This window comes from Drosophila serrata, unplaced genomic scaffold (assembly GCF_035046125.1).
Source record: "Drosophila serrata isolate PLE 108 unplaced genomic scaffold, ASM3504612v1 contig_165, whole genome shotgun sequence".
Taxonomy (NCBI): Eukaryota; Metazoa; Arthropoda; class Insecta; order Diptera; family Drosophilidae; genus Drosophila; species Drosophila serrata.
In genome coordinates this window covers 597,207-618,663 of record NW_028257063.1, presented here as the reverse complement: position 1 = coordinate 618,663, position 21,457 = coordinate 597,207, and the positions used below count along the sequence as shown (strand labels likewise).

At 43.8% G+C, this 21,457-nt stretch overlaps 6 protein-coding genes and 1 non-coding gene across 7 annotated transcripts; 2 read left to right on the top strand and 5 right to left on the bottom strand.

The window, feature by feature from the left end:
• Window positions 1-2,158: 2,158 nt before the first annotated feature.
• Window positions 2,159-2,992, bottom strand: LOC110178323 (metallo-beta-lactamase domain-containing protein 1). Its single transcript, XM_020945433.2, has one exon. It carries the CDS (start codon window positions 2,893-2,895, stop codon window positions 2,221-2,223), a length of 675 nt encoding a protein of 224 aa, XP_020801092.2. The 5' UTR covers window positions 2,896-2,992; the 3' UTR covers window positions 2,159-2,220.
• Window positions 2,993-3,213: 221 nt separating this feature from the next.
• On the top strand, window positions 3,214-10,916 carry MCPH1 (Microcephalin). The gene is made up of 9 exons (XM_020945282.2): window positions 3,214-3,492; window positions 3,663-3,960; window positions 4,141-4,362; window positions 4,431-4,623; window positions 7,952-8,092; window positions 8,262-8,353; window positions 8,414-9,779; window positions 10,095-10,313; window positions 10,374-10,916. The coding sequence occupies exons 1-9, from the start codon at window positions 3,306-3,308 to the stop codon at window positions 10,773-10,775; spliced, it is 3,120 nt and encodes a 1,039-aa protein (XP_020800941.2). The 5' UTR covers window positions 3,214-3,305; the 3' UTR covers window positions 10,776-10,916.
• Zip48C (Zinc/iron regulated transporter-related protein 48C) lies at window positions 5,610-7,885 on the bottom strand. Its single transcript, XM_020945284.2, has one exon. The coding sequence runs from the start codon at window positions 7,082-7,084 to the stop codon at window positions 6,059-6,061; it is 1,026 nt and encodes a 341-aa protein (XP_020800943.2). The 5' UTR covers window positions 7,085-7,885; the 3' UTR covers window positions 5,610-6,058.
• A 763-nt stretch (window positions 10,917-11,679) lies between the features above and the next one.
• eEF1alpha1 (eukaryotic translation elongation factor 1 alpha 1) lies at window positions 11,680-15,034 on the bottom strand. Its single transcript, XM_020945387.2, has 2 exons — window positions 14,984-15,034; window positions 11,680-13,658 (listed from the first exon to the last, which is right to left on the bottom strand). The coding sequence occupies exon 2, from the start codon at window positions 13,639-13,641 to the stop codon at window positions 12,250-12,252; it is 1,392 nt and encodes a 463-aa protein (XP_020801046.2). The 5' UTR covers window positions 13,642-13,658; window positions 14,984-15,034; the 3' UTR covers window positions 11,680-12,249.
• LOC147644489 (small nucleolar RNA snR61/Z1/Z11) lies at window positions 14,053-14,127 on the bottom strand. The gene has a single exon (XR_015270441.1). It is a non-coding gene; the product is annotated as a small nucleolar RNA snR61/Z1/Z11 (small nucleolar RNA).
• A 1,611-nt stretch (window positions 15,035-16,645) lies between the features above and the next one.
• Window positions 16,646-19,690, top strand: ERp60 (disulfide-isomerase A3). The gene is made up of 4 exons (XM_020945357.2): window positions 16,646-17,008; window positions 18,063-18,503; window positions 18,582-18,695; window positions 18,751-19,690. Exons 1-4 carry the CDS (start codon window positions 16,857-16,859, stop codon window positions 19,514-19,516), a joined length of 1,473 nt encoding a protein of 490 aa, XP_020801016.1. The 5' UTR covers window positions 16,646-16,856; the 3' UTR covers window positions 19,517-19,690.
• Window positions 19,574-21,362, bottom strand: cuff (cutoff). Its single transcript, XM_020945358.2, has 4 exons — window positions 20,490-21,362; window positions 20,296-20,434; window positions 20,016-20,229; window positions 19,574-19,958 (listed from the first exon to the last, which is right to left on the bottom strand). The coding sequence occupies exons 1-4, from the start codon at window positions 21,031-21,033 to the stop codon at window positions 19,713-19,715; spliced, it is 1,143 nt and encodes a 380-aa protein (XP_020801017.1). The 5' UTR covers window positions 21,034-21,362; the 3' UTR covers window positions 19,574-19,712.
• Between the last annotated feature and the right edge of the window lie 95 nt (window positions 21,363-21,457).

Genomic DNA, 21,457 nt, shown 5'->3' with positions numbered 1-21,457 from the left:
CCGATTTGGCATGCTCCGATTTATAAACTTGTAAAAGTATATAGAAGATCAACTTCATAGTTTCATTCAAATAGCTTGCTCTTAAATTTGTTTCAAAACAAGTCTCGCACATCTGTAATTATGATTCCCAACTTGTTCTAACATCCCCGGAACGAAGTGACTGCTGCCGGCCAAGTCCCAGAAATGTGTTGTGTTACAAAAGTTGCAAGTCATTGTTTATTAGTGTTCAAAGTTAGTAACTGATCATACTTACTGGTCATAGATACTTACTGGTCAAAGATAATTACTGGTCATAGATACTTACTGTTCAGAGTTAATTACTGCTCATAGTTACTTAGTGTTCATAGAAGTATACTGATTATAGTTAATTACAGGTCATAGTTAATTTTTGATCATAGTTCTATAAATCGTCCGATTGTTCCTATGTGAGCTAAATATATATATATATATAGTCCACCGATTTGGCATGCTCCGATTTATAAACTTGTAAAAGTATATAGAAGATCAACTTCATAGTTTCATTCAAATAGCTTGCTCTTAAATTTGTTTCAAAACAAGTCTCGCACATCTGTAATTATGATTCCCAACTTGTTCTAACATCCCCGGAACGAAGTGACTGCTGCCGGCCAAGTACCAGAAATGTGTTGTGTTACAAAAGTTGCAAGTCATTGTTTATTAGTGTTCAAAGTTAGTAACTGATCATACATACTTACTGGTCATAGATACTTACTGGTCAAAGATAATTACTGGTCATAGATACTTACTGTTCAGAGTTAATTACTGCTCATAGTTACTTAGTGTTCATAGAAGTATACTGATTATAATTAATTACAGGTCATAGTTAATTTTTGATCATAGTTCTATAAATCGTCCGATTGTTCCTATGTGAGCTAAATATATATATATATATAGTCCACCGATTTGGCATGCTCCGATTTATAAACTTGTAAAAGTATATAGAAGATCAACTTCATAGTTTCATTCAAATAGCTTGCTCTTAAATTTGTTTCAAAACAAGTCTCGCACATCTGTAATTATGATTCCCAACTTGTTCTAACATCCCCGGAACGAAGTGACTGCTGCCGGCCAAGTACCAGAAATGTGTTGTGTTACAAAAGTTGCAAGTCATTGTTTATTAGTGTTCAAAGTTAGTAACTGATCATACATACTTACTGGTCATAGATACTTACTGGTCAAAGATAATTACTGGTCATAGATACTTACTGTTCAGAGTTAATTACTGCTCATAGTTACTTAGTGTTCATAGAAGTATACTGATTATAGTTAATTACAGGTCATAGTTAATTTTTGATCATAGTTCTATAAATCGTCCGATTGTTCCTATGTGAGCTATATATATATATATATATAGTCCACCGATTTGGCATGCTCCGATTTATAAACTTGTAAAAGTATATAGAAGATCAACTTCATAGTTTCATTCAAATAGCTTGCTCTTAAATTTGTTTCAAAACAAGTCTCGCACATCTGTAATTATGATTCCCAACTTGTTCTAACATCCCCGGAACGAAGTGACTGCTGCCGGGCAAGTACCAGATATGTGTTGTGTTACAAAAGTTGCAAGTCATTGTTTATTAGTGTTCATAGATACTTACTGGTCATTAATACTTACAGGTCATTAATACATACTTAATGGTCATAGATACTTCCTGGTCAAAGTTAGTTACTGATCATATTTTATTACTGAACATTGTTAGTTACTGGTTATAGCTACTTACTTGAATTGTGAATTGTGAATTGAATTGAATTGAATTGTGGTTTTGGCTTAGTTATCATCAATAAAAAAAATCCATGTGTGTTATTTAAAGCTTATTATTTCTTTGATAATTTTTATATTTTAAAAAGGTTTCAAAAAATTCTGGTAGAGGCCACCTAAACTGACTAACGCCATCTGGAGTTAAATCGTGTACATCAGTAGATATATCGATAGTGACAATAAAACCTTTTGGAAGGCGCTTGAATACGAAATTATTTATTATATTAATTTGTAAATTCATTTTTATTTAAATTTTGGGTTCCACTGAGTCAGGCCATCCTTAAGTACAGGAGAATATTAATCTGGACACCAAGAGCTTTAGAATGAAAATACTGGGTGCAAAAAGAAATATGCGCAAACACAATAATACTTTACCAACAGTTAATGGTCCAATTATTTACAATTTGTTTATTAACAATACATTTTATAAATAATTTACAATTTTAAGTACCAAGAGCGTCTTTCTTCAGCTTTGACCTTATTTCTGTGGTTAACAAAAACAGTGGACCGTGACCCGGCACTATAAAATCGCATATCTGAGCTATTTTGCTACGTTCCACGCGTTGACGCTTCTCATCCTCGCTCCCTGCGCCTTTCCAAATGCTCTCGTCATCCACGTCCTCGCGCCGCTCGAAGAGATCCCCCGTGATGCCCACCGTGCCAGCCAACTGGGAGTTCTTTACAACCACCGAAACGCAGCTCAGAGTGTGTCCTGGCGTCCGTTGGACCACCACCTCGCCATTGGAGTCTAGTGCCAGCAGCTCGTCTTCCTGTTCGCTTCCAAAGTGATCCATGTAGAGATCGCGATGCGACGCACACGCTCCGACCAGGTGCATGCGCGCTTCCTGGAAAAGGTAGTTGCAACCGATGTGATCCGAATGACCGTGCGTGCAGACCACCACATGGATGTCACCAACGCCCAGTCCCTGATCCGACAAAAGAGAGCGCAGGAGTTCTCCATCCCAGGCAGTCATTGTGTCCACCAAGATGTTGGTGCCATCCCGACAGCGGACCAGAGTACAGGTGCAATTTGCCCTCATGGCTGTGCCCTCCTCGCGGGAGTATCCAGTGTGAAGAACGACCACCTGATTTCGAGGCGCAGGATCTTCGGAAGCCATTATTTACGTTTGTTTTAAATAAATTAATTTCTCAAAAACTCCCATCGTGATATGGATTATCGATACCGTACAATATCGATATTTCGATGTTGTATCGATCCCACACCCACTACTAGTTTTGTTTTTGTGTTCTCATTGCCGCTTTTTACAATAGTTTTGGAAGCCTTTATTTAAAACGTTGTTTTAAATTAAATAATAATTTCTTAAAAGCTCATAACATCGTGATGTGGATTATATCGATACTGTGCAGTATCGGCATATCGATGTTGTATCGATCCCACACCCATCACTAGTTCTGATTTTGTGTTTTCATTGGCGCGTTTTTTTTTTACAAGAGTTTTGGAAGGCTTTTTGCCCCATAATTGTGCAATACAAAAGCTGCGAGTGCTGATCCACAGCTGCCACGCACCATGGACAAGTTCCTGCACCGCAATCCGACGTGGAAGACGAAGACGTACGGCTCGATCGTAGCGAGCGCCGCAAACAAGAAGCCATCGGCCTCTTCTACGGCGGCGTCACAACGCCGGCCGTTGCAAGACTCAAATGTGGCGGAGTCCCACTGGCTTCCAACCAAATCTCAATCTCAAAGTTCGGCAGGTTGGCTATGCTTTACTTTTTAAGAGTAGATCGGCTTAACCTTTCGGATGCTTCGTTAATCCAAAATTTTTAGTTTTAGAAAAAAAGAATACAAAAAAAAAAGTTAGATCAAAACGCAATGTGGAGCAGCGATGCAGAAGTAGTTAATCAGTTTTATTCTCTTTGGAAAGCCGACCTGCAGGCCAGGACCGGCGAAAAGGTTCATCCCTCGACCTCCACCAATACTGGACTGCATTCGGCCGCCTCCAAGGCGATCGCTCAATATCGCTCCGAATTGAAGGAAGATTCGCAGACTATGACCACGGCAGGGGCAGAGGCAAGGACACCGAAACACCGAAAACAAGCAAGCGAAGCTCCATCTCACGGCAGCACTACGCCCTCCAAACAGAACTCGCAATTTATGCGCATGCAGCAAGATCTCAACAGTCCCAGCGCTGCGCTGCGTCTGCGCGCCCTGCGAGCCTTGAAGTAAGCTGAAAATACGGATAATTCTAATGAAGAGTCCCCTCACTCTTAAACCCCGGAGGGTACCAGAAACCCTTGCTAATAACTTCAAATTTTTTAATCCATTCAGATACGTCCCAGAATCTCATTTATATTTTTTCTTTAGAAAATGTATAGTTTTAAATACGCTTCAAACCTTTTTAGGAGTCCCACAAAGAGTGCCTATAACAACTTTGATGTGTCCCATACCGAGCATAGTATAATTACCACGGAGGAGCGGAATCCCAAAGAGCCACCCACTCTGCCCGAACTGCTGAAGGATGTGGTTATCTATGTAGAGGTTCGCACGGGCAACGATAATCGTTCCGACGGTGTAAGGACTGTTATTGCCAAGATGGGAGCCCAGGTCAACGATCGCCTTAGGCGGTAAGTAATCCTCTTCGGTTGATAAAGTAGAACCTCTTACTGAAGCCTTTTTTTATCTTATTTTATAGCAACACCACCCATGTGGTCTTCAAAGACGGCCTACTCTCAACCTACAAGAAGGCCATGGAGTGGCAGATACCAGTTGTGTCGATATTGTGGATTGAGGCATGCAAGGTGCAGCGCAAGCTCTGTGATCCCAGCCAGTTTCCCATCAGCAATATACACAAATACGAGTATCCAGAGCTCTTCGGCAAGATACCGGTGAGTAATGTTTGCTTGTTATGGTGGGGTCAACCTTCTAGCTGGTTATTATTCATATTTTAATACGTTTAGACGTATATATAGAAAGAAAGGCGAGGTTTCTGAACTAGGAGATTTATAATTGCATAAAAAGTAGAAAACCGCTTTGGTATTCTAAGGAATGAGATCTTTCCTAATTGAAACATCAATTAATAAATAATATTTATCTGTATAAAGAACCCTTAAGTTAGGCAGATACTTAATAATTCGTATCACAAGCCTACAACGCTTCCAACCCTATCTACATTTCAAAGATGGTATCATTCCGGTGTACAAATTCATCAACTCCACTTGAGATATGCCTTGGAAATTGGATGTGTTCTTGACTAACACATATTTTTCCAGACAAAAATAGAAGAGTAAGAAAAGAAATATGAAAAGCCTTTAATGAGTGTAATCGGTGGCATTATCAATTTATGGCTCTGCGCCGGCACAGAAGCATTAACTCTACTCGAGATATGCCCCCCATTAATGGGTCATTGATGGCTCAAAATTTTATTATTTTATTGGGCGCATAAACTTAAAGTAAGAGTATGGAAATTTAACCATAGATAACCGCCAAGAAGGGACTCTTATCGATTACCTCCTTTCCTCTTGATGTTCACGATGGGTGCCGTGGGTGGTAGACTCTTGACCATGGCCACTTGTGAGCCGAAATGATTAGTTAATCCAAAAAATGGCGAGCACGAAACGCTGTGCCGCGGGCCGTCTGAAATTGCACGTATCTCAAACACAAAATACGCGCAATATTGGGAACTCTTTCGTGTCGGACAGATTCTTATCATAGGCTGACAGCAAGTCAACTGGCTGGTTGGTCCGCGTTATCTAATTCAATTTGCTTGCGCTTATCAGGTATCGTAGGGCCTCGGGTACGGCCAGGAAGTTGTCCGGACGAGGCCGGCGCGCTGTCCGCGAACGGGGAATGAGAGTAGTGGAGACGAGTGATGCTCATTTGAATGCGATTCGTATTTATTGCTTAAACATTAGACTGTTTAAAAAGAGACGACAACAAGCCACTGGACGCCGGTGACAACTTAAAACCTAATTCACATGCACGTTTGTTTACAATCTTTCCGAGAAGCAGGGCTTCTCTGGTCATTTACATAACTCGCTGGGAATACACAGATGCACCGATGCCATTGCGGCACCGCAGTTGTCAAGCTTCTTTTTTTTCTATAAAACTTACTCTCTATGTTAGAATAATTAGATTCTCGTGTGGGTGTGGGCTCCGGTTAATGCCGCCTGCTAGCCAGACGCTTCTGGTTCTGAGATTTGTACAATGCCCGCTTATATTTACAAGCCAGAAGTTTGCGTTAAGTACAATGGAATCCTTCAGTTTACACTAGTTAGTGGTTTGTGAGTTCTGCGAGGCGGGCGAAATGGTGCCGGTGGCTCCTCACGACAACGCCACCTCCAGGCACATCATTATCAGGAAGCCGGAGACCGTGCCCCATGTGGCAATCGTTCCATTTCCGCTGGCATGCGCCTCCGGCAGAATGTCGTCCGACACAATGTAGATCATAGCTCCAGCCGCAAAGGACAACGCGTAGGGCAGAATTAGGTTGGCAAAAGTCACGGCCACAGCGCCCAACACTCCGAAAATAGGCTCTACCATGCCGGATAGTTGTCCGTACCATAGGGCCCGTCCCACGCTAAATCCGGCAGCGTGCAGGGGCAGGCTGACGGCCAGTCCCTCGGGGAAGTTCTGAATGCCAATGCCAATAGCCAGGTTGCGTGCGCTCTCAAATGTCGAAGAGTTGGTGGTGCCAATAGCTCCGAAGCTAACGCCCACGGCCAATCCCTCGGGTATGTTGTGCACAGTAATGGCCACCACCAGCAGCATTATGCGTTTCCACTGTGACAGCGCTTCTGCTGCGCGCTGCTGCTCCTCGGGCGTGGTGTAGGTGCACTGCTCCATCTCGTTGATGCTGCCGCCCTTCTTGCGACGCCGCGACTCCCCACTGTGCTGCACGCTCAGGCAGTCCGAGAAGCTGTCCAGGCTCTTGGAGGCCAGTCGGTCTGTGGCGCCATTGCGCTTGAGGTCATCAATAGCTATGTCCGCCTTGTCCTTGTTCGTCTGCGTCATCTGGATCATCATGTTGGTGCTGTTGAGGCCCAGATACGACATCAGCTTGTCGCATCCGTACACAAAAATGGATCCCAGCAGAAATCCTCCGGCCACGGGCAGGAAAGCGTAGACCCCGTAGAGGTGAGAGCCCTCCGCCATTTCAATGGCTGGCTTCAGCAGAGACCAGAAGGAAGCCGCAATCATAACTCCCGCTGCGAATCCCAGAGCCGCGTCTAGTGACCTCCGCTGGTTGCCACGGACGAAGATCACCAAAGCGGCGCCAGCGGCCGTCAGGCCCCAGGTGAGCAGGGTGCCCAGCAGGGCCTGGGTCACGGGTCCGTAGCCTGGAATCATCTTTCAGCCTCTCGTGCTCGTCTCCGGCTGGTATCGCTTCCCAAAGACTTATTTTCGCGTGTGCGGGGTGGGAACAAGTTTCTTAATTGTTTACTCGTCGCTCCAACAGCAGATGCGCACTCAACCGAAGACGGGCGACAGGGCGAAATGTGCCACGTTCTTGGACACTGATTCCGGGTAAACAAACAGAAAACAGCTTTCAGCGGAGCTCGGTTTCGGTTTCTGTTTTGTTCTGGAATTCCCGACTGAAACACTTGTTGCTTATCGCCGCTCCGCGGTCCCTGCCGTCAGCGGAATGTGAAGAGAGTTCTACGTGTAAACGGAAATATTTGAAAACGCGTAATACTGTTTCGGTTGCTTAAATGCCTAAAGTTCTGCTGGAAAGTGATGAAAAAGATGAATGAGCTGACAGCCCCACAAAAAGCTATTCTTATAGGGCCGCCGCAGTTATCGATAGATGTATCGCTGGCGTGTATCGACTAATCGATTTTAGAGATGGCACCGCTGAATCGATTATTAACGAATCGTTGAGTTCAAATATTTCTTCAAACTATTTTAATTGAGCTTAATTAAGGTGAATATTTGATGTATTTAGTGACTATAGTAAACTATCGAACGCTGGAACCATATTCAGCCATCTCAAACTTAACCAGGCCCATAGATAACAACGTTTTTTTATTTGAACAACGGGCAAGATATCACGTAGTTATAAACAAATAAAACAGTGTTTTCTAGTCAACATGACTGACAGAGTCGGGCAAAAAGTCGGCAGCATCCGCAGCAGTACAACCAACAATAACACCAAAGGGCATGAGCTACACACCATTAATTTTCACATCTTAAATCCTAAACAACCATTTGTTGCAGCGCGTTCGCTGTATGCCAACGGACTATGAGTTGAAGAACTGGGTGCCAAAGCGCCAGGGAACGCCCAAATCCTCGAAGGACACTGAGCCAGGATCGGGCAGTAAGAAAACTCAGCCGGCAACACCAACCACAACTCCTAAGGTGAGTATTTTTGGCTCTAGCCTAGCTTTATCCTGTTAATGTACTCAATTTTTCAAGAGTTTATATTCATACTCGAAAATATATACAAAACTAATTTTCTTAGCTTCTTTCTAAAATAGCATTTTAAATATGTATAGGAATGATATCTAGGTTTATTTATTCCTTGCAGAATGACATAAGTCGCTTTTTCCGAGCTCTTAGCCACAAGAAAACTGTTGATGATGAGACTACAGAGTCGCCAGCGACCACACTACTCAACAGGTGAGTGAATATTCCCCTAGTTAACTGTATTTATTAACAAAATGTATTCATTTGTAACAGAATTAGCAGTGGTTCCTACACTCCATTGCCGGCACCAGCAACTACACAGCGAAAGGACACCAGCAATGGCAGTGGCGATGCTGTGGCCGCAAGGAATCTGCAGGCTCAAAGAAGCCTTAGTTTCACCGAGAACCCAAACAGCAATACACCATCAACCACTTCGAGACCGCCACGAAGGAGTACAGTGGAACCAACTCCGGTTACGACAACGCCGCCAGTGCGCACCAGTCGGCGCCGAAGCTGTGCAGCGGATTACAGCAGCCAGCCGCCAACGACGGAACCCCGTATGACTCGTCGCAGAAGTTCGCTCCTAATTAATTCAGTTACGGAAGAAGCTGATGATCTGCCAGAACCAGTCTTAGAGCCCCGAATGACTCGCCGCCGGAGCTCTTTGAATCTAGCTTTAAAACCGCCAGGGGATTTAACTCCGAAGCAAACCATCGAAACCATTTCAGAAGAGCTGGCTCCTACTGAAGAGGACAATAACTCAATTGTGATGGAGGAGACCATCAAGGTGGCCCAAATAACGAATTGCGTAGAGCAGTCATTAGAGATAAGTGCGGAGCAGGCAGAGGTTTCCCACATAGCAGACAGACGAGGAACCCTTTACGCTTCGGAAACAATGGATATTACAGCTCCTTGCCGCCGCAGTATAGCCACCTCGACTACCATGCTTAGATATGATATTTACGGAGGAATTGGTAGTCCCTCGCTGCATAATGAAAACTCCACCATGGAGGAGCCACTAACTCCGATATTTAGTTCGACGCGTTTGCCTGGCGTAAAGTCCACTGGAAATCGCAGGCGCACCCTATTTAACATTGACCTGAATGTGGTAAATGAGAATATCGAACGGATGAACGAATCACATCGCAGATCTCTTGCTTTAGCCAATGAAGCTGAGCTGGGCGAGTGTCGTGTAGTTCCCGATGTGGAGCCACAGCCGGTAACAGAGACGCCATCGACCGAACCCAAAAGACGTCGGCTTTTCAATCCCAATGACGAGGTGGTCATTTCACCGCCAAAGAGCTCCAGGAAAAGGATGAGCATGAGTGGATCGACGGGATCAGTGCAAAAGCGGCGTCGATCGATGGCTGTGATTCCCAGCACTACGGAGATAACAACGGAAACACCTGCTCCAAACGTTGCTGCCAGCGATGTCATTACGCCCTTGCCAGAAGAGCCTGAGGAAACTAATGAAGAATTTCTGACTCCCAAGTCTTCAATGGATGCACTTCCTGGCGTAGAAGAGGTTTCCACACCCACTACTGAAGCAACTCCGTCAAAGTCTAGCAAGCCACGTGCACGCATACGCACTCTGGTGCACACTAATATGCACCAGGAGCAGATCCTGGTCATCCGCAAGGTTGGTAACACGGCGCAGTGAGAAACGTCATCCACCACCATCGTCCCACTGTAGCTGTCGTAGCCTCCAAACCTCGTTATAGTTATAAATTAGTTACATAGTAATCCGTTTTAGTTTTCAAATTTACATATTTGCGACTCCATATTAATTATTGATTAAGCATAAACAACACTCGGTAGATTGGTAGCAGCAGTTCCTCTCCTCCTTCTGTAAAGCCCCACACGGCACAAAAACGAATAAACTTGTATATCCCCCTCATTGGCGGCCATGAAACCTAATCGAAAACAACCGCCTTAAATCAATCCCCCATCCCAGGCCCTGCGCAAGTTGCGGGGAATGCGACTGGATCCGACCGTTACCCAACGCACCACCCACCTGGTTAGCCTGGAGCCGCGCCGTACCCTGAACCTCCTGCGTGGCCTGATGCGCGGCGTCTGGATCGTTAACTACCAATGGGTGCTGGCATCGATGCGGGCCGGTAAATGGGTCAATGAAGAGCCCTACGAACTGAAAAGGTTCTCCCGTGCCATCGAGGTGAGTGGTATCCTGTCGTCTTCCATTAAACCACTCCTGATCTTCATCGATTTCTTTCAGATCTGTCGCACCGAGCGCCAGGCCTTTGGCATTCACTACCACTGTGAGTTGTTTCGCTTCATGCAGCCCTTCTATGTATCATCCCTGTGCCGGCCTATTCAGTTCAACAACATAAAGGAGCTGCTTCTGCTGGGTGGTGCCAAGCTGACGGAGAATCGCTTCAAGGCCAAGTACGTCATTGGGGACAAGCGTCGGGCCGAGGACGACCGCCTGTATCTGTCGCCCTTATGGGTCCTGGACAGCATTACCAACATGCAGATCCAGAAATTCGGAAGATATTTGATGAAGAGCGCCATCGTCACGCCGGAAGGCATACAGTACGAGTGCGCGAAAGATCGCGAGATGGCAGAAAAGTCGCACAAACACGATTTTATTGATCCACCTTTCATTATGGATAAATAGATGTGGGTCCACCCCATCTTTTTTTGTGTTTTAGTGCAGGAAGCAACCCAAAATGGATTTAACTATTATTCAAAAATGTTTCTATTTTTTCTGTTCAAAAGTACTACTTCGACTGTGTAAATATATTTGATTTATAACATAGTCTGATTTGATTTGATTTATGTATGTATATATATGTTTTGCTTATTGTATATCTTTTTAAATCCGTTTTTAATTAAAGTTAGTCTATGAATTTAAATATATAGAGAAAAATTAAATACATACACTTCCTCTATCTAAATTGGAAACTCGAAGTATCCTTGAAAGTCCTTTTGAATTCATCCGAAATAACCTAATTCATCACAGAATAAAATTTTAATTTTTTTAAATATAAATTTAGTATGCAGATTTATAAACACCTTAAAAACTAGCATGGGAAAGCTTTCCGAATTAAAATTAATCCTTTTTTGGATCAGTTATGGCTTTTTTAAACTCTGATTTTACCCAAATTAAATGAACCATAAATATAGATTCAAAGAATGCGATTCGATTTGGTATATAAACTTTGCCTTCCCGAAATTAGTTTACTTTTTTGTTTAAATTACTTTCGAAACCAAATCCCAATCCCCCATATCAAACGCATCCTCAAATGCCTTCTCGGTTGCAAAAGATCGCTTTATTCAGACGATTTGAGGTATTTGTTGTCAGTTTTCAACGGTTGTACTCTTCAACTTGCTATCTTTGTACTTTGTGGCATACCGGCGATAAGGTGCGTCTCAGTGAGCTAAATGCAGTTGGGCTTGGGCTTGGACTGGAACGCGATGAAGTGATGTGAGATCAAGCGCTGAAAATCAAAAAGGCAAACAACCAAGGAAATGGTGCTTAAATGGCTTTTGGAAAAACGAAACAAATACAAAAATAGGGGTTTTTATTTTTTGTTTTTGTAAATAAAGTTATCGCATCTATTCTGGTTCTTTTTCTTGTGTACAAAGTAGTGTGTGTGCAAAATAGGGTAAGATAAATGATACATATCAAAATTAAAAGGTTAATTTAAACGATATAATAAATGCTACAGAGGATATCCAAATATGATACAATAATGAAGTCAACTTCTCATCATATCATATGTAGTAAACTAAAGATCGACGGGGGAGATGATGGAGGAGTGGTCGTGTTTCTCAGTGTGCACTCAATCCGGGGTATCCACCTATCCAGCGCCTTGTTAGGCGGCCTCGACTGCATTTAACATTCGTATCCGACGAAACTCCTTTCGATGGAAGAAATTAAACTTTTGTTTTTGCTGGAACATCATCTTATCGGTCATCTTGCGCAGAACTGGTGGTGTTGTTGCTGCTGATGTTGTTGTTGGACTACTATTGTGCTGGCTGCTTTTGCTGCTATTTTTGAGTGGTGGTTGCTGCATTAGGATGGTGATTACTTGCTTGCTGCTGCTGCTATCGCTGCTGCGTATTGTGGCTGATCTGAAGCAAACTTGCTACTTCTTGCCCTTGGTGGCCTTCTCGGCGGCCTTGGTGACCTTGCCACCGGAAGCGTCCTTGAAGTTGACGGACTTGATGACGCCGACAGCAACGGTCTGCCTCATGTCACGCACAGCGAAACGTCCCAGAGGGGGGAACTCCTGGAAGGACTCCACGCACAGGGGCTTGGAGGGCACCAGGTTGACGATGGCAGCATCGCCAGACTTGATGAACTTGGGGTTCTCCTCAGTGGTCTTGCCGGAACGACGATCGACCTTCTCCTTGATCTCAGCGAACTTGCAAGCAATGTGAGCGGTGTGGCAATCCAGCACGGGGGTGTAGCCGTTGGCAATCTGGCCAGGGTGGTTCAACACGATGACCTGGGCGGTGAAGTCGGCGGCTCCCTTGGGGGGGGCGGCCTTGGAGTCACCAGCGACGTAGCCACGACGCAGCTCCTTGACGGACACGTTCTTGACGTTGAAGCCAACGTTGTCTCCGGGAACAGCCTCGGTGAGGGCCTCGTGGTGCATCTCCACGGACTTGACCTCAGTGGTGATGTTGGCCGGGGCGAAGACAACAACGGTGCCGGGCTTCAGCACACCAGTCTCCACACGACCGACGGGTACTGTTCCAATACCGCCAATTTTGTACACATCCTGAAGGGGCAGACGCAGGGCCTTGTCGGTGGGACGGGCAGGGGGCAGGATAGCGTCGAGGGCATCGATCAGGGTCTTGCCATCGGCGTTACCCTCCTTGCGCTCCACCTTCCATCCCTTGAACCAGTTCATGTTGGTAGAGGGTTCCAACATGTTGTCGCCGTGCCAGCCGGAGATGGGCACGAAGGCGACGGCGGCGGGGTTGTAGCCGATCTTCTTGATGTACGACGACACCTCCTTCTTGATTTCCTCGTAACGGGCCTCGCTGTACGGGGGCTCGGACGAGTCCATCTTGTTCACGCCGACAATCAGCTGCTTCACACCCAGGGTGAAGGCGAGCAGGGCGTGCTCGCGGGTCTGACCGTTCTTGGAGATGCCAGCCTCGAACTCACCGGTACCGGCGGCAACGATCAGCACAGCACAATCGGCCTGGGAGGTGCCAGTGATCATGTTCTTGATGAAATCCCTGTGGCCGGGGGCATCGATGATGGTCACGTAGTACTTGGCCGTCTCGAACTTCCACAGGGCGATATCGATGGTGATACCACGCTCACGCTCGGCCTTCAACTTATCCAAAACCCATGCGTACTTGAAGGAGCCCTTGCCCATCTCCTGGGCCTCCTTCTCGAACTTCTCGATGGTACGCTTGTCGATGCCACCGCACTTGTAGATCAAGTGGCCGGTGGTGGTCGACTTGCCGGAATCGACGTGTCCGATGACGACAATGTTAATGTGAATCTTTTCCTTGCCCATGTTGGATTACACGATGGCTGTTTCGTTTGAAGTGTATTGGTTGGTACAGGTGTGTGGGTTGGGCAGCGTGCGAGAGAGGGGGAGAGAACAAAGGGGTAGAACAATTTGTTAGCATTCGGTTAGGGTAACATTGCATTAATTACTATCAGTTAGCTGGAATACTTATTACTGCTTTGCGCATATATATATTCGTACTTTTGACTTTTGTTTGCGTGCACTCAACCTAACCTCAAACCTGCCTCGCCGCACAAAACGTGTTTCGTTGTCGCTGTGTCGGCAGTTTGAGGTTAGGTTGAATGCGGCCGCATGTGTTGGTGGTGGAAAAGAAAGAGAGGGGAACAACTAATTGTTGGACCATGGCAACTAAATACAAGAAACGTGCAAAAAAATAAATTCCTATGAAACTTGATTTTTTCAGAGATTTTGGTATTTGTGCTGTCGTCAAAATTCTTCAGTAGCAGAACTGTAAAATCATCATCATGAAAAATCAAGATATGCCGCAGGGAAAGTTCCAGCAAATTGTATACATATATCTTTTTCGCTAATTCATGTGCATATAGGCGCGTGGTTGTGTGTGTGTGTATGTATGACGCTGTTGCCGGCCGGAGGGAGAAAGATAGAGCGCGAGCAAAATGGCGGCGACCCAAATGTATGTGTGCGTGAACGATCTCGCCGCGGTGGCACATTGGAAAGGGAACAAGATCGAGAATGAAAAGTGCACTGGGCGGCCATTTTGACCAAGCTAATTGGGAAATCTGAAGACTTGGGGGAAAATGTGTGAATTTCACAAGTCATTTCATTTTCGCGTGTTGCTAGGAAGACTTTTCGCCCACTTGAGTCACCGCTGCGGGTCGCCATTTTGAAATTCTCGCCACATACAGATGGAAATTCTATATGTAAACCACGTTTTTCTAACCACCGCAAGGCGGCTAAAAAACTTTCCAGACTTCTCCATTGCTAATTGGCACAACTGGTGGATGACCCCTGCCTGGAACAGCATGGCGTGGGCGTGGCAAATTAATTACACCACATGGCGGTGCGAAAATGCGTTTCTTCGAGCCGGAAAATTACTCGTAAACTGCGGCACGCCCAAATAAAAGGCACCAAGCAGATTATTTCGCATGTGCAGACTGCCACGTGTCGGCTTTTCGCATTGCCGGATGGCCACCGCAGCACCTTTCACTTCCGCGACCTCGCTAAATGTCCAAACACACACAACACGGCGAAATATGCACTTCCTCAGCGTCCAAAATGCATATTTGTTATTAACCAATTGCTGGCTGCACTCCGCTGCACCGATGCACTAATTCTTTATACATATATTTTCACTTTAGAAACTTACTCTATAAGTTGACGGGAAATCAAGCAACTGCGACGAAGATTGCGAACAAAGTGAACGAGAATCGGGAGGAGGAGAAGCAGGAAGTCTCGGTGGGAGGGAAAATCGGAGGACAATCGGTTTTCGATTGCGTTATCGAATGCTCTGTTACTAACATTCTGCGTGTGACACATCTTTTAAGCCGTTCTACACGTTTACAGATACATGGAGTCATATTCTCACTTTTGGGATTGAATTCTAGCCTTTGGCGTACATGGGGTCGAATTCACGGGTCAAATGTAAAATTCGTAACATGTCCCACTCTCTAACAGAACTCTGTTGAACTCTCAACTGTTGCCGTTGAATGCCAAAATATATCGATAATTTTTGTTGTGTTTTTTGTTAATATTTTCTGGTTACCATGAATTCCGGAGCTGTTAGTTAACAATTTACACGTCTAAAAAACATCTTACACGTTTACAGATACATGTAGAAACATAATGTAAAATGCATAACAGAGAAGAGCGTAAATTAACAGAGCTCGCTTTAAGGTGCTATCGGGAGGCTGTAAACTAACAGAACTTTCTCGAATATATCGAATATATTTTTGGTATTTCTCGATAATTTTTCATTATGAATTCCGAAGCATTAACAATTTACACGTGTAAAAAATAAGAATTTTACAAAGAAGGTAATAATATATGACAAACGCAATGTAGAAACTAAACGTAAATTGTTTACAAGAGGAACTTGAATTTTATTGCCTAATTATTAAAAACATAGGGACCGAATAAAATAACTAAAAATAAACCCTTGCAAAGTTTGTACAAATTAATATTATGTTGAAAAACGACGAACTACATTAAATTCCAGTTCCTTATCATTGAAAAATAAAACGGAAAGTTGACCTTTTTAATTCTCTGTGAAGTAATTTATATATACATATGTATTTATACTAAAAAAATTTCATTCAATTAAAAAAGTATATATTGTTATTGTCACAAATGCGATTTTGCTAAAATATGACAGATGGACTATTAAGAAAACTACTTCTAATACTGTAAACTAATTGCACATTTTAGCGTACTATCGATTACACTTTATTTAAGCATTAAATTTGTTATTTTAAACACTTGCAATGATTTAACTTTATATAAAAATCACAAACAAAAAAACAATACAATTTGTATAACCATAAAACTGTATATTTTTAATCAACTTTTGTATACCACACTATCACTAATCTTCAATATATTCATTTTACCACAGTTTAATTTTGTATAATTTAATGGATTTTTTTTTATTAAAAACTAATAACAAAAACACCAACACTCACTTTTTTGTTCCATACTAATAAAAAAGAAGTATGAATTGTTTCCTTTTATAAGCTGGCAATCTAAAGCTTTTGTCTGTATTTTATAATTTTGTGAAATTAATTTCATAATACTTGGGATAATAATTATTGCTGATATTGATGACAAATGTTGATAACATTATTGATAAGATTGTTGTTGTGTTCATCCCTGGAACTTGTGCAATTAATTATATTAATAAATCACAAAGTTATAAAATATCATTCAATATCAGAACAAATTTGCATTAATTAATAAAACAATACATTACAATATTAATTACATTTCATTACAAATGTAAAAAGCTTTCCATTAATTACAATGATTACAAAGCTTTTCAACATTCCTGCACTGCCCGCGCCTGGCCACACTGCACCGAAACAACGAATAGAAAGCGACGTGGCGAAAGAATCGAAAAGCAAAATCAATCGTCGAAAAAACTTTTACCGGTCCGGTTCCAAGCTTTTGTTGTAGTGTTTTTAGTAGGCGGTCGACTGCCACTTGAATTTAAAATTGTATTTAGTTGAGATTCGTCTGAAATCAATATGTGGCGTCTGACTGCAGCGGCCCTGCTCCTCGTCAGCTTCATTGCCGCCTCGACCGGCGCGGAACAGGATGTGCTGGAGCTGGGAGACGACGACTTCGCCACCACCCTGAAACAGCATGAAACCACCTTGGTTATGTTCTATGCCCCCTGGTAAGTATGTGGACGGGAGGTAGGGGCGTTGGTAATGGTATTTGCATTGCGTGTGCAATTCGGCCGTAATCAGCTTGTTGCGTCCGCAATTTAATTGAATTCCGGAGCTGCTTGCAAAGTACACGTCAGCGTTTGCCGGTAAAAGGGAAGAAAAAGAGGAAGAGAACCACAAAGATGAGTTGTCAGTGTTGTTGGCGTCGGCCATTTTAAAGAGCGGGTTGTTAATTTCGTGCAGTCGTACATATTTACAGTTAGTATAGTATATGCGAAAAGATAATGATGATCAGTATGTACATTGATATATCCTGCTCTGTAATCTGGTGACTGTCGCTATTTTAACCCTTTCATGATATGTACTTTTAGTTGTGCGCCAAACTTGTTTTCTTAGCTCTCCCCCCGCTCGACTAGATTTATTATTTACTCATGCGAGAAGTATGTTTGTCGTTTATCTAACGAAAAGCTAACAACCCACACTTTGGCACTGAACTAAGTAAATAATCTGTATTTTTTATGCCGGCCGGCGAGGGAGCTCTCGAGATCCCCAAAGAGCTATTAAAACTACTTTTGGGTGAAATTATAATACGCGAACCATAAACCTTATCGGCAGAGGCAACATAAAAAATTCAGTAGGCTAGAGGAATTATTTTAATTAACGAATAGGTCATGTCCCTTGGTTTTAAATAAAAAATTAATATAAAAAATTGTCTACGTCACTAGGATTATCTTTCTTTATTAATTTCACATTTGTTTCAATTTTAAAACCTCATTTTCTCAATTTAAAGATTACAATTAAGAGCGATCTACACTTCGCATGGAGGCTTAATGGTATATTGTTCCTAATGTTAGAATGAGCGATAGATAAGGCTGTTTGCTGATAAGTCCCGCACCCTAACTTTAATTACTAGCTAGTTTTTCTTTTTCGGGGATGTTGGCTCTGCCCAAGTTGTGTCGTCTTGATAAAGAATGATGTATTAGAAAGTAGTTTGTGGACGTGCACAAAAAATATGATGATGTGACGTGTCTTGACCAATTTTTTCTCTTTGACTACTTTAAGGTGCGGCCATTGTAAGCGTTTAAAGCCCGAGTACGCCAAGGCGGCAGAGATCGTCAAGGACGATGATCCGCCAATCAAACTGGCCAAGGTTGACTGTACTGAGGCTGGCAAGGAGGTCTGCAGCAAGTACTCCGTCAGCGGTTATCCCACGCTGAAGATCTTCCGTCAGGACGAGGTGTCGCAGGACTACAATGGACCGCGCGAGGCCGCTGGCATTGCCAAGTACATGCGCGCCCAGGTGGGACCTGCCTCCAAGACAATCCGCAACGTTGCCGAGCTGGCCAAGTTCCTGGATACCAAGGACACGTCTCTGTTTGGTTACTTTAGCGACGTTGATTCCAAGTTGGCCAAGGTCTTCTTAAAGTTTGCCGACAAGAATCGCGAAAAGTACCGCTTCGGACACTCCAGCGATGCAGAAGTCCTGAAGAAGCAGGGTGAAACGTAAGTGGAGAGGTTAGCCTCTTTTCGAGGCTCTATATATTTTCTATAATTATATACGATTACCCCCATCTTTTGCAGAGATGCTATTGTCCTGATCCGTGCCCCTCATCTGAGCAACAAGTTCGAGTCCTCCACCATCAAGTTTGAGGGCAGCTCCGACTCTGATCTCACCACTTTCGTCAAGGAGAACTTGTAAGTGCCCAGGAGGCCATTCTGTTCGATCAGGCACTAATAAATACCTCTTTAGCCATGGACTGGTGGGACACCGCACTCAGGATTCGGTTCGCGACTTCCAGAACCCTCTGATCACTGCTTACTTCAGCGTTGACTACCAGAAGAACCCCAAGGGTACCAACTACTGGCGCAACCGTGTCCTCAAGGTGGCCAAGGAGTTTGTGGGTCAGATTAACTTTGCCATCGCTTCCAAGGATGATTTCCAGCACGAGCTGAACGAGTACGGCTACGATTTCGTTGGAGACAAGCCCGTTATCCTAGCTCGCGATGAAAAGAATCTCAAGTACGCCCTGAAGGACGAGTTCTCCGTTGAGAATCTGCAGGACTTTGTGGAGAAGCTGCTGGCCAAGGAGTTGGAGCCATACATCAAGAGCGAAGCCGTACCCGAGTCGAACGATGCCCCCGTCAAGGTGGCCGTGGCAAAGAACTTTGACGAGCTTGTGATCAACAACGGCAAGGACACGTTGATCGAGTTCTACGCCCCCTGGTGCGGTCACTGCAAGAAGCTGACCCCCATCTACGAGGAGTTGGCCGAAAAGCTGCAAGACGAGGAAGTTGCCATCGTGAAGATGGACGCCACTGCCAACGATGTGCCGCCAGAGTTCAACGTGCGCGGCTTCCCCACCCTCTTCTGGCTGCCCAAGGATGCCAAGAACAAGCCGGTGAGCTACAACGGCGGACGGGAAGTCGATGACTTCCTTAAGTACATCGCCAAGGAGGCGACCACAGAACTGAAGGGCTTTGATCGCAGCGGTAAGCCCAAGAAGACCGAGCTGTAAGCTGCACGCACGCCAACTAAAGCATTTCCATATTTTTGTAAAATCGAATGCATTCTCTTAACATACTTGAGCGGAAAATTGTATTAAATTATTTGATAGTGATGAACGCGTATGAACACAAATTGATGATTATGTCGCAATAAACTTAAATCTTCATTTAATAACTCTAACAAATACACAAGTGATTGGTGTACTCTTATAAAATATTCATTGTATCCGGCATGTACACAAGGTGTTCGTCCAGATTCATGGGAAACCAGTCCCCCAGAAACGTGTGCGCGTTAAGTCCCTCGAACACCTCGTAGGCCACCTCTCCCAGCTTGGCATCGAACTCGAACAGATACACGGTGTTAAGGCAGTCAATTTTGGCCATGATTTGGGTGATGCATCCGAGCAGGCGCACCATGAAGTTGGCGCAGACATTGGTGCTCCATTCGTTCTCCTGTAAGTATGAAACTAAGTTGTAATATAATACATTTTACAAAACATCTATACTTACGCAAGACTTCCACAAATCCCGCAAGGACGTCTTCTTAATGGTGTTCACACAGCCATTTTCGTTCTGATAGGCTACAAAAAAGTTCTGGATGTTAAGCAGGAAGCACTTGCACCACCATTTAATCGCTTCAGTGCGGTTATGCTCCGCCCACTCCAAACGATTCATATTATCCTGGCGCAGCTGCAGCTCCGACCAATTATGCCCGGGTCCATTGCTACGGGAAAGGAAGAGCAATTCAAGTTTCAAAGGATTTGATATTGTAGCTTTCGTTGGGACTCACAACTGGTTGGTACAAATCTCGGCCAGGACTGGGGAATCGAATAGAACACGGTGGCCGTTCATGTTGATTGAAAATACGCCATTGAAGCGGTCAGGTTCCTCGCATAATAATATCCCATCGGGCAGTACGAGTCCATTTTCTGTAAAAGAAAACTATATTTACTCTCCGTACTTCCTGACAATACCAGAACCTACCGGACAGGCAGTACTGGCGCAGCTTCCTTAGACGCGCCTCCTGCATGATCCGCCTCAGATTATGCTCTTCGAAGGCGTCCTCGGCCTGCGGACTGGGCACGCGACAAATATATGTAGTGTTGCGATACCGGCTTACCGCCAGTGTCCATCCTGACTTGTGCTCGTACGGAGCGCGCATCATTAGCTCCAAAACCTCGCTGGTGCACACAATGTCTACATTTAATTCCACCCGCATGTTGGTCGCCCTCAGTAAGTTGGACTGCGGCAAGGACTGAACTATATACTCCAACAAGTTGTCCAGGATCCTTTCCGATGGCTTTGCATTCTTGGTGTGATCGCTGTCTCGCAGGAAAAGAGGAAAGTTCTGGGCTGACGGCACCACAATGTAGCGCATTCGGCGCATATGGTTTTCAAAGAAGCCCAGTGGCGACAGACTATATCCACCGTGCGACTCGGGCATTGTAAAGGTCGGGAACTGGCCCTTGTCCTCCGCCGAAATTACGTGAGCGTTAAGATTAAGTATGTTTCGTTGGATTGAAAACATCTTAATTCTTTAATTTCGAAAATTAAGTTGATCGTTTGTTTTCCTTTTACAAGAACCGTTGGTTTGCGCTTAACAGCACATTTTCTGGGCCTAACATAGTGCTGTTAAGAAATACAACTTTTCGAATTCGAAAAATGAGAAAAAAAAACAGTTTCGAATACAGACAAAAAATTAGGTGTATCTAGGCCTTTATTTTGTGTTTAAAAATAATAATAACAATGGGACTAGAATATCAAATAATTTCTTTATATATAATTGGTTTAATAGTATTAATATATAATATTCAAAATGTAATATATTTAAATATTAAATAAAATTTAAATCATATTTCGTTTATTCAAACCATTTTTAGAATGCTACTAATATTTCAATTTAATGTTATTATAATTATATTGTTATTATTATGTTGTATTACCTCACATGC